At 40.1% G+C, this 26,065-nt stretch overlaps 3 protein-coding genes across 4 annotated transcripts; 1 reads left to right on the top strand and 2 right to left on the bottom strand.

Annotated features, from left to right (window-relative positions):
- Nucleotides 1-353: 353 nt before the first annotated feature.
- LOC117537976 (ras-related protein Rab-3D-like) lies at nt 354-14,579 on the bottom strand. The gene is made up of 5 exons (XM_034203450.1): nt 14,410-14,579; nt 10,580-10,813; nt 1,989-2,107; nt 1,307-1,431; nt 354-1,200 (listed from the first exon to the last, which is right to left on the bottom strand). Exons 1-5 carry the CDS (start codon nt 14,410-14,412, stop codon nt 1,013-1,015), a joined length of 669 nt encoding a protein of 222 aa, XP_034059341.1. The 5' UTR covers nt 14,413-14,579; the 3' UTR covers nt 354-1,012.
- A 948-nt stretch (nt 14,580-15,527) lies between these two features.
- pld6 (phospholipase D family, member 6) lies at nt 15,528-22,875 on the bottom strand. Of its 2 annotated transcripts, XM_034203448.1 has the most exons (4): nt 22,335-22,875; nt 21,690-21,870; nt 21,040-21,269; nt 15,528-16,363 (listed from the first exon to the last, which is right to left on the bottom strand). In XM_034203448.1, the coding sequence occupies exons 2-4, from the start codon at nt 21,866-21,868 to the stop codon at nt 16,086-16,088; spliced, it is 687 nt and encodes a 228-aa protein (XP_034059339.1). In that variant the 5' UTR covers nt 21,869-21,870; nt 22,335-22,875; the 3' UTR covers nt 15,528-16,085. The 2 variants fall into 2 exon arrangements, with proteins under 2 accessions (XP_034059339.1, XP_034059340.1); XM_034203449.1 differs by having other exon boundaries at nt 21,690-22,875.
- Nucleotides 22,346-24,858, top strand: elof1 (ELF1 homolog, elongation factor 1). The gene is made up of 4 exons (XM_034203451.1): nt 22,346-22,547; nt 22,871-23,004; nt 23,115-23,185; nt 23,782-24,858. The coding sequence occupies exons 2-4, from the start codon at nt 22,892-22,894 to the stop codon at nt 23,844-23,846; spliced, it is 249 nt and encodes an 82-aa protein (XP_034059342.1). The 5' UTR covers nt 22,346-22,547; nt 22,871-22,891; the 3' UTR covers nt 23,847-24,858.
- Nucleotides 24,859-26,065: the final 1,207 nt, after the last annotated feature.

The raw sequence follows: 26,065 nt of genomic DNA, 5'->3' as shown, positions 1-26,065 counted from the left end.
AAAGTCCCTTCAAAAACCAGGAACCTATAAACAAATTATATTCATATCCAGAAATAGTTTCTGAAATTCAACACAAAACTCAAATGTAATTTCATTTAAAAAAAGAATTGCCAATTTAAAGAATCAAACAAAAGAACGTTGGAAATAAGCAATACGGTGTTGATAACTTGACTGTAATACATGGAAAAACACTTAAAGGCAATAAAATGTATGACGTGATTGAAAATTAACCAATGTCAACACTGCGTATAAACATTTGAAGAGCTGTCAAATGTTTCCTGTTAGTTAGAAGTGTTTAATTTAGAAAATAACATTTCATTACATTGTGCAAATGAAAACCATCAGACACACTGTATTGATCCACATCTTTTAATACCCACTTTTAGAGATACAAAATAAACCTGGCAAAAGAAAGTCATTAATTAGCATTAACCATTGAAAGGTACAAAAAGAATAAAACAAAAAATATAAATTAAAGCTGATGAGAATATCCCTTAGTAATTACAAGTCTGGACTGTGCACATATAGACCTGGAATGACACAGCACCTTTCAGGTATGTTTCACTTCAGCCTTCAGGTATGTTTCACTTTGTACTGGACCGTCAGTGAGCCTCAGCAGTTCACATGATACAGTTTAGTGCAGCGAAGACTCGCAGTGATGCATTTTCATGCAGCAACCACAAGGGGGTAGCATGACACAAGTAAATCACAGTGATCCACACACCATGCTGATTTTGCTAATGCCTTTCATTCACATCCTGGCCTGCAACAGGTGCTGTTCACTCACTAGACAAGAAATAACAAAGCAGTGTTGTCAGGCAAAAGGCACGGCTGCTCTGTGCAGCTCTTTGGCATCTCAGTGTAACAGTCACATTACGATGAAGCTGCAGTCGTCACCAAGTTGTGAAAAGATCAAATTAAAAAAAGAAAGCCGAGCATCCATGATATTATTGCATCAACATGAATAACTACATTCACAATGATAGATTTAGACAATTTAAATTGCCAGCCATCAGCATGCACAGCCGCCTGGGCTGCTGCTGGGCGTCTCCTTCAGGCCAGCCTCATTCTGATTGGCTGACGGACTCGAATCACCGTTGACGCTCTCGCTCATCTTCTCGCAGATGACGTCCACCAGCTTGTCAAAAACCTGCTTTACATTGATGTTGTCTTTGGCACTGGCCTCAAAGAACTGGAAGCCTGCAAACAGATAGACGAGTGACAATTCAATCATTTGTTTATGTAATTGAGTTTGTCTGGTGGGTGCTTGCAGAGCATGTTATGGGAGTGAGGGTGTGTCACTAACCGAGCTCTGAGGCCAGTCTATGGGCGTCCTTAGTAGGGACCTGCCTGTCCTCCTCCAGGTCCAGCTTATTGCCCACCAGCACTACCTGAGCGTTGCCCCACGAGTACGTCTTAATCTGGGTTGCCCTGGAAACACCAACACAACATTTTCACAAAAGCTTTGCTGCATTTCCTACAGCCAGTGGTGGAAAGAAACAAAGCACATGTAATATGTGTGTGCTGTGCTCATATGCAGTTAAGTGCTTGGATTTAATTTAAGCAATTTGACGTAAAGCTACTGTACTTTATACCTTTATGACACTACATTTCAGAGGAAAGTAATGTCTTTTTTATACACAATTACTGGACATAAAATACACAGTTTTCACACACACATGTAAATATATCTAATATGTATACATGGTCAAATATGTATGTTCATTTAAATTCATTAAATGTTCATTATTTTATCATTTTTAATTGTTATCTTTGATGTTATCCTTCATTTTATTAATCTGTGTGAATCTGTGCTGTCCTGCTTTTCATCCTTACCCTGTTGCTGTTAAACTACTGAATTTCCCCACAGGGATTAATAAATGTCCATCTTATCTTGTCTTTTTACGCTGCATAGTTTGAGAAATTCCTTCCTCTACACATTATAATATACTTAATGGTTTTATGGTAAGATCTGCAGGTCTACCCACCAGTCCTGCACAGCGCAGAAAGACTCCTGACTGGTGATATCGTACATGAGCAGGAACCCCATGGCTCCTCTGTAGTACGCTGTGGTGATGGTCCGGTAGCGCTCCTGCCCTGCAGTGTCCTGTAAACACATGACACACCTGAGAAATGCATTTCTTTTTCTGATTTGGTGCAATGGCCTTATTGTTTAAACTACTCAAAGGAACATGACAGGGTTAACTCTGTGAACCATTGGGTATCAACCCTGGGAACAGAAGCTAATACCTCCCATCATGTGTTGGTGTGGCCCCACCCTGTTATACACCAGGATATGCTCTCTGCTTCTTGGCTCTGCCTTAAGGATAAGAAATAGAGATTTATCTTTTCTAGTTTATGCTGTGGTCTGATTGCGGGAAAGGTGTTTGAGCATTTAACGATAGCTGATGTGGATATGTTAGAACTGCACCCAGAAAAAGCTGTTAAACTAATAGGTTTAAATCTTCTGCCCTGATCAAATTAAGAGCCAGCTGCTGTCATGTATAAAAACTAGGGCTGTCAAGTTAACGCGTTAATAACGCAAAAAAAAATTAACGCCACTAATTATTTTAACGCGATTAACGCATGTGTGTTTTTTTCCTCGGCCGCCCCGTATTCAGAGCGCCACGAGTTTAAAATACCTACAAGCTGATGCTAACAGACCCGCTCCTGCTGCCTGCTTGCGGCAGACCACACTTCCACACTCACCGGCAGGCACCGACTGGCCATCGAGAGGACCGGGAGGGTGTGTGTATGTGTGGCTCGAGCGAGAGAGAGACCTTACGTGTATTGTTGTTGTTAGCATCTGGTGCTAGCTAGCTGCGCTAACGGATATAAGGAGCTGTTTAAATGAAAACAGAGGAGCGACATTTCGCCGACAACTGCGCCGAGCACCAATTGACTTTATGCAGGAAGCCAGACAGTGGGACATTGTACGAAAAGTCAGCACACTCAGCACGGATAGTGCGCGTAACATGATTGCAGCGTCCGGCAGCTCCCGTTCGAGCATATGCCTTGAGTTGCATGCACGCGCGCGCACGCACGCACGCACGCACGCACGCACGCACGCACGCACGCACGCACGCACGCATAATATTTGTAATGTTCAGAGGTTGTTGTGTTTAATATTCATGAGAATATTTGTCATTGTTCAAATGATAATAAACATTTGCATAAAGCATATTTGTCCACTCATATGTTGATAAGAGTATTAAAAACTAGAAAAATATTACTCGAAGGTACATTTAGAACAGATAAAAAATGTGCGATTAATTTGCGATTAATCGCGATTAAATATTTTAATCGACTGACAGCCCTAATAAAAACATACCTCCTAAAGATGGAGATTCAGGGCTTGACCGTGCATTAGATAGTAGATTAGTTACCGCTGTCTCCAACACCCTTATGCCAAACTTTATGCAGGGTTTTACAAAATGAGTTTAGCTTGTTTTAATAGCCCCAGGAAACCCATTCAAGTTGCAGCCAATTCCATTTTACTTGGCACCTTCCTCGTGTATTAGTATGTAACTGTACTATTGTAAGCAGAGCAGAGAAGGCTATGCTGAATACATTAAGCTAAAAAAATATGTATTACTTTAATCTAACAGGAGTACTGTGGGTGAGCCCTCGCCTTCTACTAACGTTCAGCGATCTGTCCTGGGTGTCAGTGTGCGCAGTAAGCACATTCAGCTCCAGCAGCTCGAACCCATGCATCTTTCATGAACCCTGCTCTCTGGGGACCATGTTAGACATCAACTGTCATTAACTCCGGAGTGTGAGAAATGAGTTTATGCCACAGCCATGACAGGCAGCAGCGTGTAAGAGGGCAAACTGGGGAATGAGGTGAGAATAAACAGTCTATAGGCGCGTTCACACCGCAGTACTTTTCCCACTTTAGTTCCGATATAGTTCCGAAATGTTGCGTTCACACCAAAAAGAGCCGGAACTCAAATTAGTTACTGAGAACCTTTTCACCCCCTTTTCCGTCCCTGATAGAGAGCAGAGACATTCGTGGGAGAAAAAGGTTCCTATAGCCGCTTTCACACCGCAGGACTTGCCGTACTTTAGTACCGGCACTAAAGTACCACGGCACTGAATCCGCCAGGGGGCTAGTGCCAATCGCATTCACACCGCATTACTTTCCCTGAGGCAAGATTACGCTGACGTCACTTCGTCTTCTTCTTCTCTGGGTTTACTGGCAGGCCGCAAAACCACTTCACGGCGAGTACAAAAAAAAACGAGAGAAGAAGAACTACACGGGGGAGGGGGTATAAAGCCCACCCGCTGTATGAGGCGTTTGTTTACTTTCCGACCTCAGACATGATGGAGTTCATAAGGGTAATAAGGGTAATTTACAAATAAAATATCCCATTATAACAATGGACTTTATCTTTATGTATTTATTATATATTACCCCCTCAGGCTGATTTTGGAAAAGGACATTAACCCTTGTTTGGTGTTTTTCCCTTATTTATCTAAAACAAATGACATGATAAATTACTTGTGTTTATGTGTGTAAGACTTGTGTTTCTGCCCCTGCCATTGCTGCACAAGGTTGCAACATTGTAGATAAATTCAACCACCGACACCTGTCTGCTCTCACATTCTTCTATTCTGCAAATTTGGGGTGGGACACAATAAATAAAGCTTCGCCAGTTTGTTTGTTTTATTGCACAGTCAAGACATAACAATAACGGCATCACGCTGTTCCAGGTGTGTCGTATGCATGTAAATTGAAGTTAAATAAAAGTGTGAAATGTAAAATAAAGTGTATGTAGTTTAAAACAATGTAACAGTGGCAATATATATAGCAGCAGACACACCTTAGTGCAAGTTAGGTGTCGTGTCAGTATTAAAAAACAGTGGCAATATATATAATAACAATAGAAAATCGTTACCACTCTTATTATTGTGGTCTTTCATTTTTTTATAGTCCTGCCTGAGTTTCTTTATTTTTACCCGGCATCCGTGTGCACTGTGCACGATTCCCAGTTCAAGTAGCTTTTGCGAACATCGTTCAAAACATTTGGAGTTGGGAACTGCTTTCTGTAGAAGCTGCTGCATCCCGTCCTCAGAGTAAATTGCCAGAAGCGCCGACACTTCCTCATCATTCCACCGCTCCGGTGTTGTAGTACGTGTGGTCATAACTGCTTTAAAGTACAAAAAAAGTACTGGTGGATGTTTTGTAGCGAGGAAAAAAATGGCTGCCTAACAACAAAATTCTGAGTCTAACGGGGCGTGGTTTGCAATTCGCCCAGCCAATAGAAATAGAATAGAAATTGGCACTCTTTTATCACCAGGTTCGTACCACCTCTCTAGCAGGGACTGAAAATGGCCAAAAGAGTTCCCGGCACTGAGTAGTCCCGGCGGTGTGAACGCGACATTATTGGTACTAACGGAACTAAAGAACCAAAGTACCAGGGAAAGTCCTGCGGTGTGAATGCGGCTTATGTCTGATTGGCTGGGCGGATTGCAAACCACGCCCCGTAAAACTCCCAAAAAGTTTTGTGAAGCCGCCATTTTATTATCCTCGCATTAGCATTATTAGCATTAGCCCAGCGCAGAAACGCAGAGAGACTAACTTATTAACACAAAATAAAACATGGGAGCGGTGGAGATGAGGAGGTGTCGGCGTTCTGGCGATTTACTCAGAAGGCTTCAGTAGAAGCTGCTGGGAGTCCCAGCAGCTTCTACTGAAGCCTTCCCCAACTCCGGGGACTTCCGGCCGGGGACTTTGGGCGGCAGTATACACCGTGAAGTGGTTTGTGGCCTGCCAGTAAACCCAAAGCAGACTAAAGAGTTCTCATGAACCTTTGTGGGAAAAGTACTGCGGTGTGAATGCGCCTTATGTTGTGCAACAGCACTTTCAAAAGAATCCCTTGGCTGGAGCTGTGTTATAGAACCTCCTAACCCCAAGGTAAATGCTGTTAATTACCTCCAGTAAATTACAGCTCTGATATTAAATAGACTGCAGCGTTTCATACTCAATTCGGATGATGTATGGTCTGTCAAGCCGGCTCGTTCTGTAAGGTATAATATTTTATCTGCTGTGGGGAGTGAAATGCTTCCTTAGCATTCTCCAGGAAATTATTAGGAGCTCTTCAGACCCTAATGATGTGAGGGTCACATATATTTTCTCATTTAAAGGGGACCTATCATGCAAAATGCACTTTTGTACGTCTTTTATACATGCATATGTGTCCCCGGTGTGTCAGGGAACTCACCAAGTGTCAGAAAACACAACCCTCTCTCTTTTCCTCCATACCCAAATCTCTAAAAACGGGGCTGCAACGGAGCTGATACAGATTTGAATTTTTCTGACGTCAGAAAAGGGGTGCTCCGCCTATATGGACAACTCTCCACCTATCAGGGGAATGAGAGGTTGCGTGGCATGGTAACAGCATGGTAACATGACGCTCGTGCCTTGCCCCCCTCCTTTGCAGGGGGGCGTGGTCAGCTGCAGCTCATTTGCCACAGAATCAGCCCTTGTGAAGACAGGGCTGGAATAGAGCAAATAGAGCTAAATGAGGCATGGCTAAAATGCATGATCTGTTTGGTAAAAAAATGTTTTGACATGTTTTATATAGGTATGGCCCTACAATACAATATATTATTCAAATATAGCATGATAGGTCCTCTTTAACTGAATGATGATATGAGCATCACTGAAATGGGTTTTGGAGTTGGATACCCTACTGCAGGGGTGCCCAACCAGTCGATCCCGGTCGATCGCGGGGAGATTCCCAGTCGATCGCGAGATGTGTCTAAAAGAATAACAACAATATTCAGTTTTATCGTTAATGTCCGATAACATAATCTTCCTGTGCCAGAATAATGCACTTGAACGCATCAAAGCTTTGTGATTGGCCGGCGTGACCCCATGTGTCGGGGCGTGGCTGGTGGGCACTATTTTGCTGATGTTGTCCGTGGCAACAGGAGTGACAGTCCGCACACACACAAGACCGCAATTATGGCAGAAGCAAAAAAGCCCAAAATATATAATTTTCACTCCGAGTGGGAGGATGATTATTTTTGTATCTATTCCAATTCAAAGTCCATCTGTCTCATCTGCAATGCGAGCGTGGCTTTATCGAAGAAGGGTAATTTAGGAGCGGCATTTCAAAACAGTGCACAAACGCTACGAGACGGAATTCCCTCCTAATTCTGCCCTACGCTCCCAAAAGGGGAGGGGCCTGAAAGGACAGCTAAATGCACAGCAGTCCATTTTTACCAGGCCCAACAACAAGAGCAAGGCTGCTACCATAGCATCTTATCGTGTCAGTCACGTTCTTGCGAAACACATGAAGTCTTTCAAAGACGGCGAAGTTGTGAAAGAAGCATTCCTGGAGGCTGCCGACGCGCTTTTGGGGGACAGTAAAAATAACAGTAGCATTTCAACAGGTTTTTGATATAATAAAAACTCAAGTTGGATACCGTTATTAATCAGCTGTAAGTTTTAGTTTGTTTGAACTTATTCATTATAATTATTGTACAAAATGGTATAAGAATGCAAACATTAAGATATGTTCTGTTTAAATTGATTATAGTCTATTATCAATTCAGGTTAAGAAACTAGTGTTGCTTGCATCCTATTTTAAAAAAGGCATTTATTTGTATACTCTACTAAAATGCAAAAAAAAAGGGTTTGATTCTATTAATTGTCTTTTTTATTGCACTTTGGCTGCATATTCCTGTGTAGCTTCAGATCTGAGTTGTCTTATTAGTAAGCCTAATTTTAATGGCAAAGAAAGGGTTCAGAGTCTTTTATTTTTTCCCTGTGTCATATGTGGCAGCACTGTTCAATGTTTCTTGAAAACATTACCCACTGTAGTATGTGACGTGTGAATAAACTCCAACTCTGTTTCAACAACACTGTTGTGTAACTTCAGTTAAATACTTGTATGTGTGTAGATTAGAAAGAGGTAAGATAAAGGATCTGCAGTATTTTATGAAGTATTCATCGTACAAAGGTCAGTTTTATACAAGTAGAAGTGTGTATTTACCTGGTAGTAGGCTGTCAGTAATGGCTACGCCTCTCTATTTGGACTGGTAGATCTCGGCAGACTGGCAACTTTAAAAGTAGCTCTCGGTTCAAAAAAGGTTGGGCACCCCTGCTCTACTGTCTGTTTTCTACAATACTTAAGCACCATTGAAAACCTGCTATGCTTCACTCATGGAGAGTGTGATAAATCTATGTTTTGTATAGTTGGTTAGTAATGGCCATTAGACTTTTTTTGCCCTTTTTCATTCATTTGATGGTCCAATAATAATGTTAAGCCAAAATGAGTTTAGTTAAAAGACAACTTACATAACTAAAGTATATTGAAATGAATGGGAGAGATGACAAATTCTTCCATAACCAACCTAAAACAAGAAAAGGAATCTGGATTTAAAAGGATTCATTTGACATGCTATGGTATCTATGTTTTCGAAAGTGCAAATAGTATTGTAGCGGCGAACATCTAAGAAATAAAACTGAAAATGTACTCAAAAAATATAACTGCTGCAGAAGAAAATGTATTATTTATTAAGTGTAATTATTTTAATAAAGTAATTCTTTATGCTTTTATTTTAAAGGTGGTTTTGGGCACCAGGTGATTATGTATATATATATTGGAGACAGGTGGTGGGATTGTCACATCAGAGACCCCTGAAAGTGCTTTCAGATCAACGGCTTTGAACCAGTCCCAGCTACATGCTAAATATGCAAAAGTATAAAAAGTATATAAGTACAAATCCAGAAAAGATTACTTCTTCTATTTTTTTCAGACGGTCTGCTATTTATGAGTCAGAGTGGTTAAAAAAAACTACTCCTATTAGGTTTTTATACTCGGCACTTTAAACTTTTTATGTGCCAGATGAATTAGAGTGAAATCTTGTCGAACTGTAACACAGTGCCAGCTTTTCCTTCCTTGGTCCTGCACTGAGCAAACATCCATCAGTTTGTTCTGGCAGACTTCCACTCCTTTCACCCTGCTGCAGATCAGAAACTAGATTATGTGGATGTGATGGTAAACGTTTTGAAGGTGAAGGAATGTAAATATGTTTTTACTAGCTTTGCTTTTTGATTGGTTATTTATTTAAATAGCAAAACGCAACATCTTGCAAGAAACAGCATCTGAGGGCTTCTTAACATTTAATAAACTATGAATGTGTCATACTCACTTAACGGGAAGAAACTCAGCTTTTAGACAATATTAACCATGTTTAGCTAAATGAAACAAAAGGGTAATAACAAAGACTCTGAATTAGCCCGGAGTGAAACAATGCTAACGCAATTAGCACAGAACTCAAGTTAAATTCCCTTGATTAGCAAACTGAGATTCCACAGATTCCAGACGTATAAGTATCATCACTGAGCGATCAGAACTCGCGACATGGGAAGCAAACACAGACATCACACAACGTAGCATTACGGAGCAAACACAGGAGAGATTCTTACCTTTGCTGTTGTTCTGATCAACAGTTGTGTTCAATGGCATTAAAACGATAAAAACGCTGCTGAAGGTTAATCCATAGGTTAATCCAATGTGTCTGTGTCACTTTGAAATGATTACTGATAATCCATCTTCATATTTATGTATGTATTTTAATAACGGAGATTTCATATTAGCTGCTACGAGAGTGTATGACAGCTTCCGGCTTAAAAAGAGGTGTCAATATGACACTATCATATGTTATAGTTTGGATTCCTAAAGCTTTGAGTCTACTATCCAATCATTCAAGGGTGGTTTTCACTATAAGTAATGTGGTTTTTTTGGACGGACACTATAATTTCCATTTTTTACTATGTTCAATCGGAATTTACTTTAAAATAAAAAAAATCTATATTGATTCTGACTTGTCTACGTCCAACTCACAGGTTTATCATTGCTTTGAGAAAAAAGATTATTAATTTACCCCTTTTAGAAGTGAAGTTATAGTCAATTGTTCTGGGAATGTCATTTTCGAGCCTGAGGCCTGAAAAACAGGCTCGGGTGTAACTGGACTACAATTCACAAAAGAAAAATCAAGAATGAGCTATTTAAAGGTTTGCTTTATTAACACCTTCTTTAAAACCTTAACAACTAACAATATTGTAATTTCTAACTGGTGGGATGTTATGCTGTAAATAACTTTAAATAGTTTCAGAATGATTTGTTTCTGGCCATCTTTCAGTCTTTCTACCCCAAAATCCTTTGCTCTAGATTTATATTAGTTAACTATTTCCCATTCTTAGTTTATCTATGAAATACAATCTCTGTAAAAATGGTGCACCTGAAAAGCTCTACATCTCTTTTTGGTAGGTTTATCAAGTGGCAAGATGAATACAGTCAAACTGTCAATTAAATAGATGAAAAATACAATATTTCTTTAGTATATCAGCATATTCAATGAAAGTGTATACTTGCATTATTCCTGAGATTTTTTAGGTTGTATCCACATAGTTGAATTCACTTATTTTAAGTTGTTTTGGCCAAAGCATCAACTAAATAAATGTTAAATGTTATGTCCCCGAATGTCAACTCCCACCAGCATGAGGACATTAATCTTCCTCTATCAGCATATTTCAAAGATCAATGTGTATTCTCCAACTGACCCAGATCTGAAGTTTGACCCTCTTGTCGTTCCTGTAGATGGTCTTGACTTTGAAGTCGATGCCCACTGTGCTGACAAAGGCCGACGTGAAGGAGTCGTCTGCAAAGCGGAACAGGAAGGAAGTCTTTCCCACGCTGCTGTTGCCGATGATCAGCAGCTTAAACATGTAGTCGAAGTTCTGGTCGGCTGCATCTTTATGCTCCTGGCCCGCCCCTGGATCTCTGGTTAGTGCCATCTATCAAAAGAAGAAGGACAAGAGGAGAAGAATGATACTTCAGACTCTAAACTTTATGAATAGATTGTGAAACTCAACTTGATAAAGTATCCACAGTCATTTGAAATGTTTCTAATGAAATCTAGGATAAAGGGGGGGAAATGTGATTCATTCTCAAATAAATATAGCAGCAAAAAGTATTTCCTTTTCAATGTGAGGATTTGCTGCTCTTGTCAGTTTTATATCAGTGTAAATAAATACCTTTTGGTTTCTGACTGCTGGTAAAGTCATTTGAAGACATCACATTTTGGTTTTATATAAGCTTAATCCATTCAAAAAAGACAAAATAACCAACAGCCTTGCAAACAATACAGCAGAAAACAATAAATATTAAATGTGTACATATAGACAGAAGAGAAAGATAATCAATAAATCACCTTTTGAATAAACAATACAACATATAAAGAATACTATAAAAGACCAACCAACAACTAGGGCTGCTCGATTATGGCAAAAATCATAACCTCGATTATTTGGGTCAATAATTGATATCACGATGATTACAAACTAAATGGATTGTTATCCATTTACTTTGAAAACATCAATTTATTGAAAAAAGAATGTGTAGTATGTTTTTAACAGTTGATTACCTTGAACTTTAAGTATAATTCAATTGAAAAACCAATAAAAAAATGTATATATTTATATTTTTAATAATTTTTCATAATGAGCAGCCCTACCAACAACTAATAAAAACATAAAACTATACACATAACACAAGCTTCTTAAATGTATAAGATAATTGAAAGGGCAAAACTGAGTGGAAGAAATATATTAATAAATATATACATTTAAGAAACTATGAAGCCTGGAGTTCTCTGCGGGCCAGGGGTAAATATCTTAACTGAATATTTTAAAGGTGGGGTAGGTAAGTTTGAGAAACCGGCTCGAGTGCGCTAGAATTTGAAAATACACAGCCGGAAAAAATCTGCCACTTCCTTACAGAGCCCCTCCTCCAACACACACGAACGCGCTCATGACCAATGAGGGCACGAGATAAGTTTGTGCACAGATGGAAGGCTGACAGGCAGGTAGGCCATCCAGTTACTTTAGCCGGGCCGGCTAAAATGATTGGTCGTGCTTTTTACAGCGCTACGGCTTCCACAGATGACATTTTTTAATGGATTTTTTGTCAAAGCACTTAAGATATTCATTGCTATCGGGATGTTAAGAGCATTCCATGGAATATAACAACAAGTGTATCTCGAGCCGGTTTCTCAAACTTACCTACCCCACCTTTAACTGATGAAAAAAACAAATGGGATTCATTCTAGCCCCTGCTAATTCCAGTTACCTCTATACCAGTGTATTACAGAAGCATTGCGACATGCAACAAGTATGCCAGCTATGTGCCAGGCACAGGGTGCTCAGCTGATAAAGCCCCTATCATGTAGTAAGCATTCAACATGAGTAATAAGTAGGCTCCATATCTTCCTCCCTGGCTGACGCTGGCTTATTTAAAGACTGGTGGGGTTGGGGGATGTCTGGGACAGAAATGTGGAAAGACAGTACTCATGTGTTCAAATGACAGAGTGAGGAATCCCAGCTATTTGAGAATTCACACACACAGGACTGAAATTCATCCATAGTAAAAGCTGAGCAGATGTTGGTAAATGGCCGAGTTGTTTTAACAATGGTCTACCTCCCCACCCCCCAATATTCTTTAGCTCTCATCCCTGTGTTATGAATCACAAACAGGGCCGCTCCTTCCACCCTCTATCCGTCATCCCCTGCTCGCTCTGTCTATTTGTCACATGGACGCGTGTAGCAAAACGTATGGGATAAGTGGACGCTGAGCGGTGGGCGAGGGGGCAATATATTCTCCACCCCTTCCTGTACATTTCATCCATCATCCACCTGACCTACTGACACTCCCATTTAAACACACCAACACCCATTTATCTTCCTTTACTTTCTCTCTCATTCTCATCCATCTATGCATCTCTCCTGTAATCATCCATCCATATCTCCCCCCTCCCACGCCACACTCTCTCCTTCCTCCATCTTTCTGCATCATAAGGAAGCTGACCAATGCATTCATCCTCACATCCTCTACCCCCCTCCCACCCTCTCCCCTCAGAGAGGCTGAGCCCACTCCTGTTGTACTCCCTAATAGCTGAGATCTCTCAGGAGACATGCTCAGGAACACCACTTCCAAGACCTTAAAGAGGGACCGGTTGCTGTGCACTCTCAGCAAAACAACTAATATCTGCGCATGCGCCAACACGTCAGTAGGACAATACAAACAAATAGCTGTTTTGAGGTGTATTACTCGGGATGCTAAAACTAAAGCAACATAAAAAAGGTCATTTCGCCTAAAAGCAGCATAATACAAAATATGAATCATGAACAGATGTTGACACCTGGCATAAAATACATGGAAATTAGTATTTGCAGTTGGGTCATTCTACAGAAAAGGTGGAAGTGCTGTCACTTACTTTTGCAGACACCAAAATACATGACGTTGACCTAATACTCACATTCATTATATATGTTGAATAAATAGAGATTGTCTTTGCAATGGTACTAAATAAAAAATGGTTTTATAAGTAAATTGCAATTTATTTAAAATGTCAAGTTCAAGGAACTGCCTTGTCACTTTGATCATACATGGAAGTGGAGCCTATAGTTTTAATTTAAATGTATTCAATAAATAAATCTAATTTATATTTACATAACATTACAAGCATTAAATATAACACTGAAATGGTAAAAAAAAAAACACAAAACGCTTTTATTTTTGAAATAATGTACTGTCTCTGAAGTGCCTCCTGTAACAAGAGATCATTTGAGGCAGTGCAGTGGACAAAGACATAAGGAAAGTCAGATACTTCTTACTTTGTTTGTTAAAGGTGCCATTTTATCTTCAAATTTTACATGCGTCTTTCAAGTCTGTCATTAGTGTTACTCATTGCATAGCCCTAGGGGTGAACATTTGAATGGGAAAATGTATTGTATTGAAGAGTTAAACGATTTTAATATTGACTGAAGCCATATTTAGTCTGACACATTGCAGCCATTTTGTTAAAATGGTAGTTTTTTCTCCAAATTGTCACTGGTGTTACCGTCACTGGTGTTACTCTTCTTCCTGGTAACACCAGTGACATTCCTATACAAATAAGCTTTGTATAAAGTATAAAAAGAATACAAATATTGTAAGCTCTACTTGTTGTGGATTCATCAAGTTAAGAGTTAGTTATTGCTATTTAACAGGTTTTAGATGTTTTTAGAAGGAATATATTTCAGCAGATTTGTATCACCCAGATTCCACCTTTTCTGTAGAATGACCCAGTTAGCAATACCAGGCTGTGGGGACACATGGGCTCGTGACACTTGTTGAAAGTTAGAAATAATCTAAATAAATATATACAAACCAGCCTCAAGTAAGAGTACGACACACGCAAAGTTTTCTGAGATAAAGGTGGACAATGTTTCAGTCGAATTTGTTTCACAGCCGAATTTGCCTACACTGTCCCACCATACGGTAGCTCTACCGAACTGATAGCATTAAAACAAACACTCCACTGTTTTTGACAACTGTGTGGAGAGTAAATTACCATGGATGTGGTTTATAAGTCCGTCTCCTCCGTCCTTCCAGCGGTCTTCTTCCTCTACCTGAAGCCGATGGGTGTGCGCTGCTGTCGGGCGCTGAACTTCACGCGCTCCGCTCCTGGATCTCCAGGCTCAGGCTGTGCATGCGCCTGTTACTGGGACACCACCGTGCAACGAGTCAAGTCAGCAAGGATATAGAAACGGAACTTCCGGTAGAACTTTCAAAAATAAAACCATTCGTTGTCTTTCAATCTTATGTGAGATTCAACCAGACTTTGTGTGATCCTGTGATGATAGTTCCAGAGCTGCTCTAGTATTTATATATTTTTTAAGAGCTGTAACTGATAATTATTTTCTTAATCCAATATTGTAACGATTTGAAATTGGTCAGAAACTAGTCAAACATGCTAAATGTAAACATTATCAAATGCATTGTGTTGACTAACCAAGAGTCTGGGAAACTTTAGATATTCAATATCATGATACAAATTAAAGATTTGCAGCAAACTGATTAATTGTCATACATGTCTCATGGTACTACATTGACACAGTTTGCATGAGCAGTTGTGCTGCCAGACTTTTAATTTGAAGGTTGACTCACTTTATTTCCGGAATGATTCTGTCGTAATTGACGCAGACTCATTAGTTACTTGTATGCGTCCCTGCTGTAAACAGTGTTGAATGGGACAGGCATTACGCGGCACAAGTAACTCATCCAAACTCATGACCTCTCCGTTTAATAGGTCACATTAATACCGTGGCTAAAATATAGCAGCTGATTCGTAAGGTCTAACATTCCCATTTTAAACGCTGAACTTTAAGAGTCTTGAACAGGTCTTGAATCAGACAAACCCAAGTTCTGGTATTTTCAACAAGCATCATCCTGACTGTGAGCAATGCAGGGGAGTCATGCACCCAGGCACATCTTTCATGTCCAAACGGGATAAGCTCTACTTGGGTTTGCAAACCACAAAGAACGGTTTTGTTTAGCAGCGAGAGAACCAGCATGCTTCTGTACTGTAAGGCCTGATTGCAAATGAGACAGAGTAAATCATGTTGGAGCAAGAGAAAAGCTACAGCTGCAGGGTAGTGATGCAAACAAGCTGCCAAAACTGCAGTGGGAAAGAGTTTATTATTTGTGCTTGGCAACACATCGTCCCTGAGACTGCAGTAGCACACACTAAACAACACACTATTTACAGCCAGTGTACTTCAGACTGGAAGAATACACTCACTGTGAAACGTTTTTCTTACCTAGCTTTATGAACACAAAGAAGAAGATTGACAAAAACTCTAAACATGCAATGTCGACCTGTCACATAATATACAGAAAATACAACAGTTAAATGTTTTTTGAAATTAAGAAATGTTCTAAACACAAACAGAAGCATTCTCTATAGAACTGGACCACAGCAATGGATATTAGGCTCATCTTAGTCCTGTGCCAAACAGTACAAAATGTACAGGAACTCTTACATGCAGAACCTTTTCCGATACATATTTAAAATAAAACCTGTATCAGCTTGAACAGTTACATTGTCACTTTGGCCAAAAGCAACAGTCTGTTTCGTAAAATAAGAAAATATAAAAGTCTCTAAATGTTTTATGGCCCAGCTTACCAAACAGTTTTTACATGCATACCTTCTACTTCAAACGTTGAAGAGCTCTGACTTATTTCTCATCATGGCTTGTCAGTGCTGGGTGTGGTAGGTTTGTCAGCAGGCTTTGGGTAACTTAAGTGGAAGTATTGGGCTGCATCGCTGTGCAGCCATAAACGTTGGAACTCTTTGAGGAATGGACCCACCAGGTGCGGATCCTCGGTGACGATGACGTTCTCCTTGTTGCTCTGCACCGCTGTCATCGTCCAGTTGAGGGAGCCGGTGATGAGCAGCCGGTTGTCCACCACCGCAAACTTGTGATGCATGTACACAGAGCCCACGTCGCAACGCGCACAGATCCCTGGGGAATTTAGAGGGGAGAATCAGAACACCTTCAATCGTCCCACAGAGGAGACATTTACATTTGTTACAGCAAGTAAAGAGAGGAGGTTGGAGAATAGTGTTTTAGGCTAAGAGATTGTTCTTCAGTATGTGCAATGTTATTCTAGGTTGCGCTAAAAAAACCTCAAAAGAAAGCAGGGATGTTGAATGCGACATAATGTTCTGACCTGACCAGAGGAAAAAAATAGATGGTTTATATTTGTAGAAAACAAGTGCCTTTAAACCTCAGCACTTCTCTACAGACTAGTTATCCCCATTGCAACAATGTGTGTAAATGGGTGAATGAGGCAAATTGTAAATAGTTCTTGTCCCCTTACAAACCTAGGGAGACATTATGGTATAGCAGTACATTTATCATTTAAAGTCACATGAATGTTTACATTTTCCACTTCCTTTTTCTTGTACAGACTGAGAGGAAGAATCATTTTCATAGAGAAACCCAAGAAGGAGCTATGACATCTGACATACATTTTAAACCTTTATATTTATTTCACTCGTCTTGATTTCTCAAATATAAAATATGTATGTTTTTCTATGATTACTCTCACCTTTTAAAAACCCCAAATATGTTCATATTCTGATATTGTTGAGTATTGCAAATACAAGTCTGCTTACTAAAAGGTCTGCAAAGTAAAAAAAACATAAATACAAGTTCTAATACAGAATATAGAACAAATACAAAATACTTTAACAGTTTCTAAATAAATTGTTTTATTTTCTATTGTGTTCAAGAGAAACTATCTAAGACAGAAGCATTATTTTTGTATGATAAAATATTGGGTTTGCAGATTGGACTGCAGGAAAAACTTTCAAGGGAGACATGCAAATTCTCTCTTGAAAGGTTAAGTGCATGCCCCTTTAAAAAAAATGAAAAACAATTACCACAAATGTGTTTTTGATAAACCATTTCTCTTGCAGGAAACATGTCCCCTTGACCCCCTAATTGCAGTGTGTAAATGCTTTCAGCTCAAAGTGAAGAGAGTCAAAAAGCGATCTTAAAAGAGTAAATGCAACAGGCTTAAAGTCTGATGTCTTTCCAGTTTCAACCCCAGGACACACACACACACACACACACACACACACACACACACACACACACACACACACACACACACACACACACACACACACACACACACACACACACACACACACACACACACACACACACACACACACACACCACACACACACACACACACACACCACACACACACACACACACACACACACACACACACACACACACACACACACACACACACACACACACACACACACACACACACACACACACACACACACACACACACACACACACACACACACACACACACACACACACACACACACACACACACACACACACACACACACACACACACACACACACACACACACACACACACACACACACACACACAAGTCTTGTATTACTGTGTGATCTTCTTTGTTGTTTGTTTTTAATTATGCTCTGTAAGGTGTCCTTGAGAGCTTTGAAAGGCGCCCATAAATAAAATACATTATTATTATTATTAGGGATGCATGATATTGGTTTTTTGAAACCGATACCGATAACTTCCTGCTTCTCAAGACCGATACCGATAATAAAAAAATGTTTACGCCACTAATTATTTTAACGCATGTGTATCTGCCGCCCGCTTGTGGCTCCAGGATGGTGGAATGAGCTCCCCATTGACATCAGGACGGCAGATAGCTTGCACATCTTCCGGCGCAAACTGAAAACTCATCTCTTTCGACTCCACTTCGAGCGATAGAACTATTAACGAAGCACTTTTATACTAATAAAGGGCTGGCTTTTCTAAAGCCAGTTGAGTAGCACTTGAAATGTTTTTGCTCTATGAAACCTGATGTACTTATATGATTCTATTTTCTTCAAGTTGTATTTTGTTGGACGAACGCACTTATTGTAAGTCGCTTTGGATAAAAGCGTCAGCTAAATGCAATGTAATGTAATAATGTAATGGCAGACCACACTTCCACGCTCACCGGCAGGCACCGACTGGCCATCTGGAGGACCGGGAAGGTGTGTGTATGTGTGGCCCGAGCGAGCGAGAGAGAGACCTTAGGTGCATTGTTGTTGTTGTTAGCATCTGGTGCTAGCTAGCTGCACTAACGGATATAAGGAGCTGTTTAAATGAAAACAGAGGAGCGACATTTCGCCACAACTGCGCCGAGCACTTGACTTTATGCAGGAAGCCAGACAGTGGGACAACTGAAGTCAGCACACTCAGCACGGATAGTGCGCAACATGATTGCAGCGTCCAGGCAGCTCCGGTTCGAGCATATGCCTTGAGTTGCACATAGCTCCAACGCCCATACCACCGACGACATGTTTGTTTACTGTCCTGGCTTCACGGCCGCACACCATTTACGTCACAGCCAGGCATGAGTTAGGGAGCGCTGGATTTGTGAAGAACTTCCCTCTTCCTAAACCACTAATACCACAGTACTGGCAAAACGGGAGGAGCCGAGTGAAAAACAAGCGCCCCTGATCCCAATCCACCCACACCGCAGTATTTTTTCTTTTTTTTTACCCAAAACATATATTGTATATTATCGGGGCTATTAATACTGGTATCGGGTAGGGCTGTGCAACTAATCGTATTTTAATCGCGATTACGATTATGGCTTGCGACGATTATGAAAACAGCATAATTGACAAAATACGATTATTTTGCTGGGTGCGCTTCGCCCCTCCCTAAAAGCCCACTCGGCCACGTGGGAGTGACGTGTTGTGAGTGTTCAGCGCGAGCGAAGATGTCAGAACAAGAGCAGCAACTCGTTAAAAAGAAGGGTACAACTATTTCCACTATTTGCAAGTACTTTGCCATTACATTCCACATCGCTAAAGATATGTGCCCAGTTAGCACTGTTAGCAACCAGGGCTTTAAGCAACTTGTCAACACGTTGGACAAGCGTTACGCGATGCCGTCTCGGTATTATTTCAGCAGGTCTGCGCTGCCTGCACTATATGACAAATGCCGTGGGGAAGTTGAGAGAGATGTGGCTTCAGCTGACTACTTTGCGACCACAACAGACCTATGATCTAGCCCAGGGGTGCCCAACCAGTCGATCGCGAGATGTGTCTAAAAATAGAACAACAATATTCTGTTTTATCGTTAATGTCCTGTAACATAATCTTCCTGTGCCAGAATAATGCACTTGAACGCATCAAAGCTTTGTGATTGGCCGGCGTCACCCCTGTGTCGGGGCGTGGCTGAGGGTCTTCAGTACAGGTGGCAATATCGTCACCTGTCTGCGCTCATCTCTGAAACCAGACCATGTAAACAGCCTGGTGTTTCTAGCAAAACATCTTTAAGAGATGACATGAGCTGCCCTACCAGCATTTGCCATGGTGGCCTAAACATTTTTATTTGGTCTTAAATTGTAGTTCAACATTTATTTCCTGTTACTTCTGGACCATGACGGTTGGCCAGCCTTCAACGTTTAACTGAGTGGAATATGTTGAATATGTTTTACCAAAATGTTGGCTATATGTTAAGGAGTGTTCAGTAGGTTGTGACAGTGCAGTGCATCATATTTGATTTCATTTATTTTGGTCTAATTTATTTTTATTTATCATATTAATAATATATGTTTAGTATGGTTTTGAAAGTGTGCTCCAACATATTTGTTGATCTTGTTTATTGGTAAAATATTATTTGTTTTAAAGTTCAATAAATGGTCAATGAATAATCGTCAAAATAATCGTGATATCAATTATTGACCCAAATAATCGTGATTATGATTTTTGCCATAATCGCACAGCCCTAGTATCGGGTTTATCGGGATGACGTCATAATTCCTAATATCGGACCGATAATTATCGTGCATCCCTAATTATTATTATAGAGTCTATGAATTAATTTCCCTTCTGAGGGAAATAGTTGGACTTAAAAACCAATGACAGCAAACTAATCCAAAGCACTATGCTTAGGTGCTAGTCACATTACGTTATTCGAGGATAAAAAGGTTGCTGCACACAAATGGATGGATTATGAAAAAGGAGCTTATTGTGCCAATGTGATTCTCACAAGGTCTGCAGTCAGCATACACACACTTAGAAACACTCTTCCTAATGAAAAGTGCTGCTTGCTTGCCAATTTCTTACTTACTTAATTCTTACTTAACAATATGCAGAGGTAGTAATTTATTAAATGCAGAGGGCTGAGAGAGAAAGGGAGTCTGACACATGACACAACATCTTTCAGAGCTTTCAGACCAAGATTATAACTCTGACTCATAGAAAGCCTCGTAGTAGAAACCCCCATTCACCCAGATATTTCCTATCATCTTTTCATTCACCTGTTGGGAACCATCTAGCTCATAGCTAACACTAATAGTCCGAGAACACAGCGGGAGTACCTTTTACTGAGGTAGACCTGAGTCATAGTTGCCGTATTTCAAGTATAATATGACGAGATAATGAGTGAGGTACGTGTGCCTTTTGTACCAAATAATATCTCTAGTAGGGCTAAATATGACCCCCTGGACCTGTTTGGTGTATTGTTCGGCATAGTGATGCTTCGTTAAGGTGACAATTAAAATCCCCAAGCATGAGGACGTTTACTTTATGATGATTTAAAAAACAAATAGATCTGTTTCTCTTACCGGCTCTGCGAAGAACCCCTATCTGGGAGCCATGGATGGCGGCGTAGTCCTTGTCGCAGAGGACTCGGATGGTGACGCCCCTACATCGCAGTGTTAGTACAGCCTTGCATAGGTCCATGTTGGAGAAGGCAAATACACACACGTCCAGAGAGGAGGAAGCAGACAAGATGCAGCGGACAAGACGAGTGAAAGAGGTCTCTACGCCGTGAGGCAACGAGCAGCAACATGACCTGGAAGAGCAGAAAACAGGAGAAAATAAATGTGCTGATACTCCAAAGCGTATACTAAACAAGCTTGTTTCTGTGTATGTAGTTTCCTACCCTCTCTTCCAGGTTGCAAAGTTACAATAGCTCTATTTAGCAAGGAATGCTGTTGTATATTTTAAGCTGGCAAAAATGCTTATAGCCCCACTTTTTGGTTTCTCTGTATTATTTTATTTGAAGTACTTAAGCAAGTAAAAGACAATTCTGTAAAGTGAAAAACAATTGGGATGAGGAATGGTTATTGCACTGCCTAAATCCACTTGCTGAGAGCATCTAGGGGCTATGAATTTTTCCATTAGAAACCATTATCACAACACGCATGACAGTGATACAGAGAAAATAATATATAGCTCTCTTTACTCAATGTAGCAATTTAGTTCCACCTACTGAGGCGATGAGGGAGCGAAGATGTGCTCCAAGCAGACCATCTCCGAGGGGAAGAAGAGGACCTCAGTGCGGGTTCTTTTAGGCCTGAGGCGATGGAGAAGCCAACCCAGCAGCTCCACGCTGAGAGAGAGGGCCACCACACCCAGACACACCACCTTCACCGTCCACATAGCTGACATCTCTACAACACCATCATGGTTAAGATCCAAACATGTAGTGTAACCATAGACTGTATATATAAAGAGTGTAACACACACTTTCTGAGCAATCTAACCTGACCTAACTGGAAAAGTAAAACTACATGGTTGTTCATTTTCTTTAATGGTATTTAATCAGTGGTTGAAGAAGTAATGTCTAGCTATAGCGCTCTCTAACGTTAGTCGATAATTGTAATATTATGCAATATCCTTCTAGTCCACAGAAGCCGATATTTTTCTAGTTTAGCAAGGACATTGATTACAAGGTGTTGGTTACATCATTACATATCAGCACAAAACACTGACGAAGGAAGCCAGACTACGGCACAAATGTCATGGAAACCACACTAACTGTCAATATGTAAAAATATGTAACACCTTAAAGTATGAGTTTTTTCAGGGCATGTTAAACCATAAAATACGAGTATTTTTAGACCACACAACAAACCTGAGAGCTAGCTTCTGTCGCCACCACGCGGGAGTAAGCTGTCTCAGGCGTTGATTCGTCACAGTCAATCGACTTGACTGACGTGTCAGAGAGCCAATCACTATCCAGGAAGCATTAGCTATCCTCCAATCACATAATGCGAACAGTTGACTGTGCCGGGTCTCGTGCAAGCTTTTTCTGCTCTACAGCAACGTGTATTTCCTACGAGCAAAGGTAAACAAATTAAACTTTTACTACATCACGTTTAACAATCCCAACATGTTTACCAAGTACGGTTAATCGAGGTGTTATCAAATCTGTTTACTTACTAGAGTCCATTTAACTATTCGTCGTGAGGCGATTTATGTTGTACTGGAGATCAACAACAAACATGCTAACGTTAGCCTGCTAACTAAAGTTGCTAACAATATGGAGCGGCAGCAGCTGCCGACTGGAGTGGTTTTCCAGTCAAGAGTTTTATTTGATCCCTGTTGATTCTCCTCCAAGCACATGTTCTCCTTGTTGAAGCTGCCTGTTTTTGTCTACTCCTCATACAGACTTGATTTAGTTTGTTTGAAATGGGTCGTCGCAAGTCTAAAAGAAAGCCCCCTACTAAGAAGAAGCTGAGCGATTTGGACTCTCAGTTCACCTGTCCGTTCTGCAACCACGAGAAGTCATGTGATGTCAAAATGTACTTACAATTGCACCAAACTATCCACTCATCAGCAACTCATTAAAGTTACATGTGTTGGTATTTCAGGTTGATGTTGCTAACTTTTGTTGTACTTGTTCTGCACACAGGGAGAGAACCAGAAATACTGGAATAATATCATGCACAGTCTGCTTGGAGGAGTTCCAGACGCCCATTACCTGTATCCTTAAGCAAATGAATCATCATCTTGTACATACATGTATAACATTATTAATGACGGAACCGTTCAAACCACGTTTTTCTTACAATGAACTTTCAGTGGTTTTTGAAGCGTGCAATGTTAACTTTTGTTTTTGATAATAGTAGTTCAACAAAATATTTTAAACGTTTTCTTACTAGTTTACAGGCATTTCAACCCAGTATAATTTATATTAAATGCTTTACTGTCTATACTATCTTTTCCAGCATCATAAAGATCTCTGCCCACACTTAAACAAATTGGTTAAATCTCTTCTTCCCCTTTTCAGTTTCCGAATACATAACGGCACAATACCAAGTCTATATTTTTTAATACATAACCATTCTGGGGACTGCTTTGAAAAAGCTTAATTTTTTACAAATGTGTGTATTCCAATATAGCCAGCTTAATGTGGTAGTCATTTTGATATCACATGAGTAGGGGGTCTGAATATGATAAGTAATACCTTTTTCAGAAGAGTCTTGATTTACAAAGTTCATATCATCCTGCACCATCATAACACATTTTTAAACTCTTCAGCAACAAGTTCTCTTCATCCTTAACTCATTGCTCCTCAGATCTATCGGAAGCAGTTGATGTGTACAGTGATTGGATAGATGCCTGTGAATCAGCCAATCAGTAGCCTTTGTGGAGCAGGATGTGATTCAGGGAGGGGATGAGGATGCGGCTGATGATCCTGGGCCCATTAGGATCAGGCTGGTCAGAGGACATTTATACAACTTTTTATTTAAAAGCTTTTATATGGTTACTTAAGATTAAAGTTCTGTGAACCAAAGTTTCACTTATGTGGTATTCAGCACAAAGAGGCTCTGAAGCTCTCCTTTGTCTCATGACTTCTCTTTCTTTGTAACGTTTCAGCCTGCAACTCCAGTGTTGACTATTGAGATTTATAAAAAAATAGTGATCTAACCTGAATAATCTTCAAACATTGAGAGATTTTCTATTTTCAATATTAGTTATTTTTAAATGTATTGGTCTAGTCTTTCTGTTTTTAATGGCTAGATGTTGTTAGGTTCAATAAATATTATTTTTACAAGAAGCCTGTGTTGTCAGAAAACTAGCTATTGGCATTTTTATGTAAACATCAATAAAAAGTTAAATATTTGTGGTTAGCATTATGAGAAAAAGATGTGAATATACAGTATGGACCTTCTATATTATACACTGAGATGAGTTGCAAGGCCTAAATGAGGAAAGGAACCCTCCAGATTTTCAAAGTTAAGGTGTGAGTGACCTTCTTTTGATGAATGTAAACACAGTTCATGAATGATACCACGCGTTGTTTCCACAGCTATCCTCATCCTCATAAAGACCGTTGTCACAACATGTCATTCCACTGGAGAGAGGAATGGAAATGTGTAAGATTTATGCTTAGCTGCTAAATTCACAGGTTCTGAATTTTTCTTAGGAAATTCTGTTTTCAGTTAATTGTATGTTTTTGGCTTAAATGTTTTTGTTTTTTTTAAATGAGTACAAATGAAATCCTCAAATCAAGTGTTAGTATTCAGTGTTTATTTTACTATGCATTAGCCACCAGTGTTGAATAGCATAGAGAAATGTGTTTTTTTTCTTTTAATGTTTTGAATTTGATAATTGTGATCATGGAAATAAAGGAGCAATAAGACTTGATGCCAGCATGTGTGTTTAGTCTTCATTTTATTGTGTAATGAACTTAATCTACTACATTTCCTTCGAGAACGAACACACTCTATATGTGATCAAGACGTGGTTGTTTAAACTTGGTTGGATGTAACTTAAGTCTTTATTCAATGGGGGAATATGAAACAAAAGGTAGTCACTAATATTACACAACGCAAACATTAACACCACTGAGCACCACCAGCTGGTGATAATAGGATGGACAACCTCACAATTATGGTTGGGATTTAGATGAACAATAAAATAAAAGTCAATAAAGAAAATGGTTTCAAGAACTCAGCAAGTGTCAGAGATAATAAGTGGCTTAAATGAAATCGTGTTTTAAAATAATAAAGGGTTTATAGTTAAAGTTGAATGAGGTGAAAGAACTCAAAGACTTCCAAATTAGGTTTTTATTTGAGTTTGAACCGCTCCTCAGTTACAAAGTCAATTATACACAGTTGTAGTCATCATTTTGGTTAAAAGAAAACCTAGCACAAAAACCTATACAACTAGTGAATGGATGGATGGATGAACCACAAAACCCCCCTCCCACATTTCCAGTTCTTTAATTCAAAGGTGCCAAAGACTGTGCCCGTTTCTCGTGTTCATGACTTCTGATCTACTCTCCTGTGGCATCTGTGACCGTGACACAATTTGAGGAGTACAGTGCCCATTCATTCCCACAGAGCACAGGATGAAGCAGACCACAAATGAAAGAAGACACAGTGTAGCGAGGCTGTGCACCGGGCAGGGCTGAGTGATAATAGATGAGATGTGGAGTGCCTGCCCGGGCTCTCCACCCAGGTGGAGTGTCTCCTTGCATGCGCGCACTGCACTGTGTATTGTGTTTGATGATGGACCCCAGCTGGAGAGGTATTGACGACGCCTTATGAAACATGCTGGAGGATGATTACAATGGAGAATGATTATCACATAGTCTCTCGTCTGTCTCTGCACGTCCCCTCCCACTCCCTCCCCCTCTCTTCTATTCCTCGCTCCTTCTTTCTCCTCTCCCTTTCAGCACGCGAGGTCAAGTGTCACTCCGTCTCCGTTGTCAAGGCTGCCAATCACCCACACAGTGAGTGCGAGGCAACTGTTGCCAAGGAAACAGAGCGATTCGGTTGCTAGGCACCTGGAGCTGTGCTCACAATAGTCATTTTGTTGCTTAGAAGCACACACACATGCATACACACAAAACCA

Source organism: Gymnodraco acuticeps, unplaced genomic scaffold (genome assembly GCF_902827175.1).
Source record: "Gymnodraco acuticeps unplaced genomic scaffold, fGymAcu1.1, whole genome shotgun sequence".
In the NCBI taxonomy this organism is placed as follows: domain Eukaryota; kingdom Metazoa; phylum Chordata; class Actinopteri; order Perciformes; family Bathydraconidae; genus Gymnodraco; species Gymnodraco acuticeps.
The sequence above is the reverse complement of the archived record's forward strand: the minus strand, read 5'-3'. Positions and strand labels throughout refer to the sequence as shown.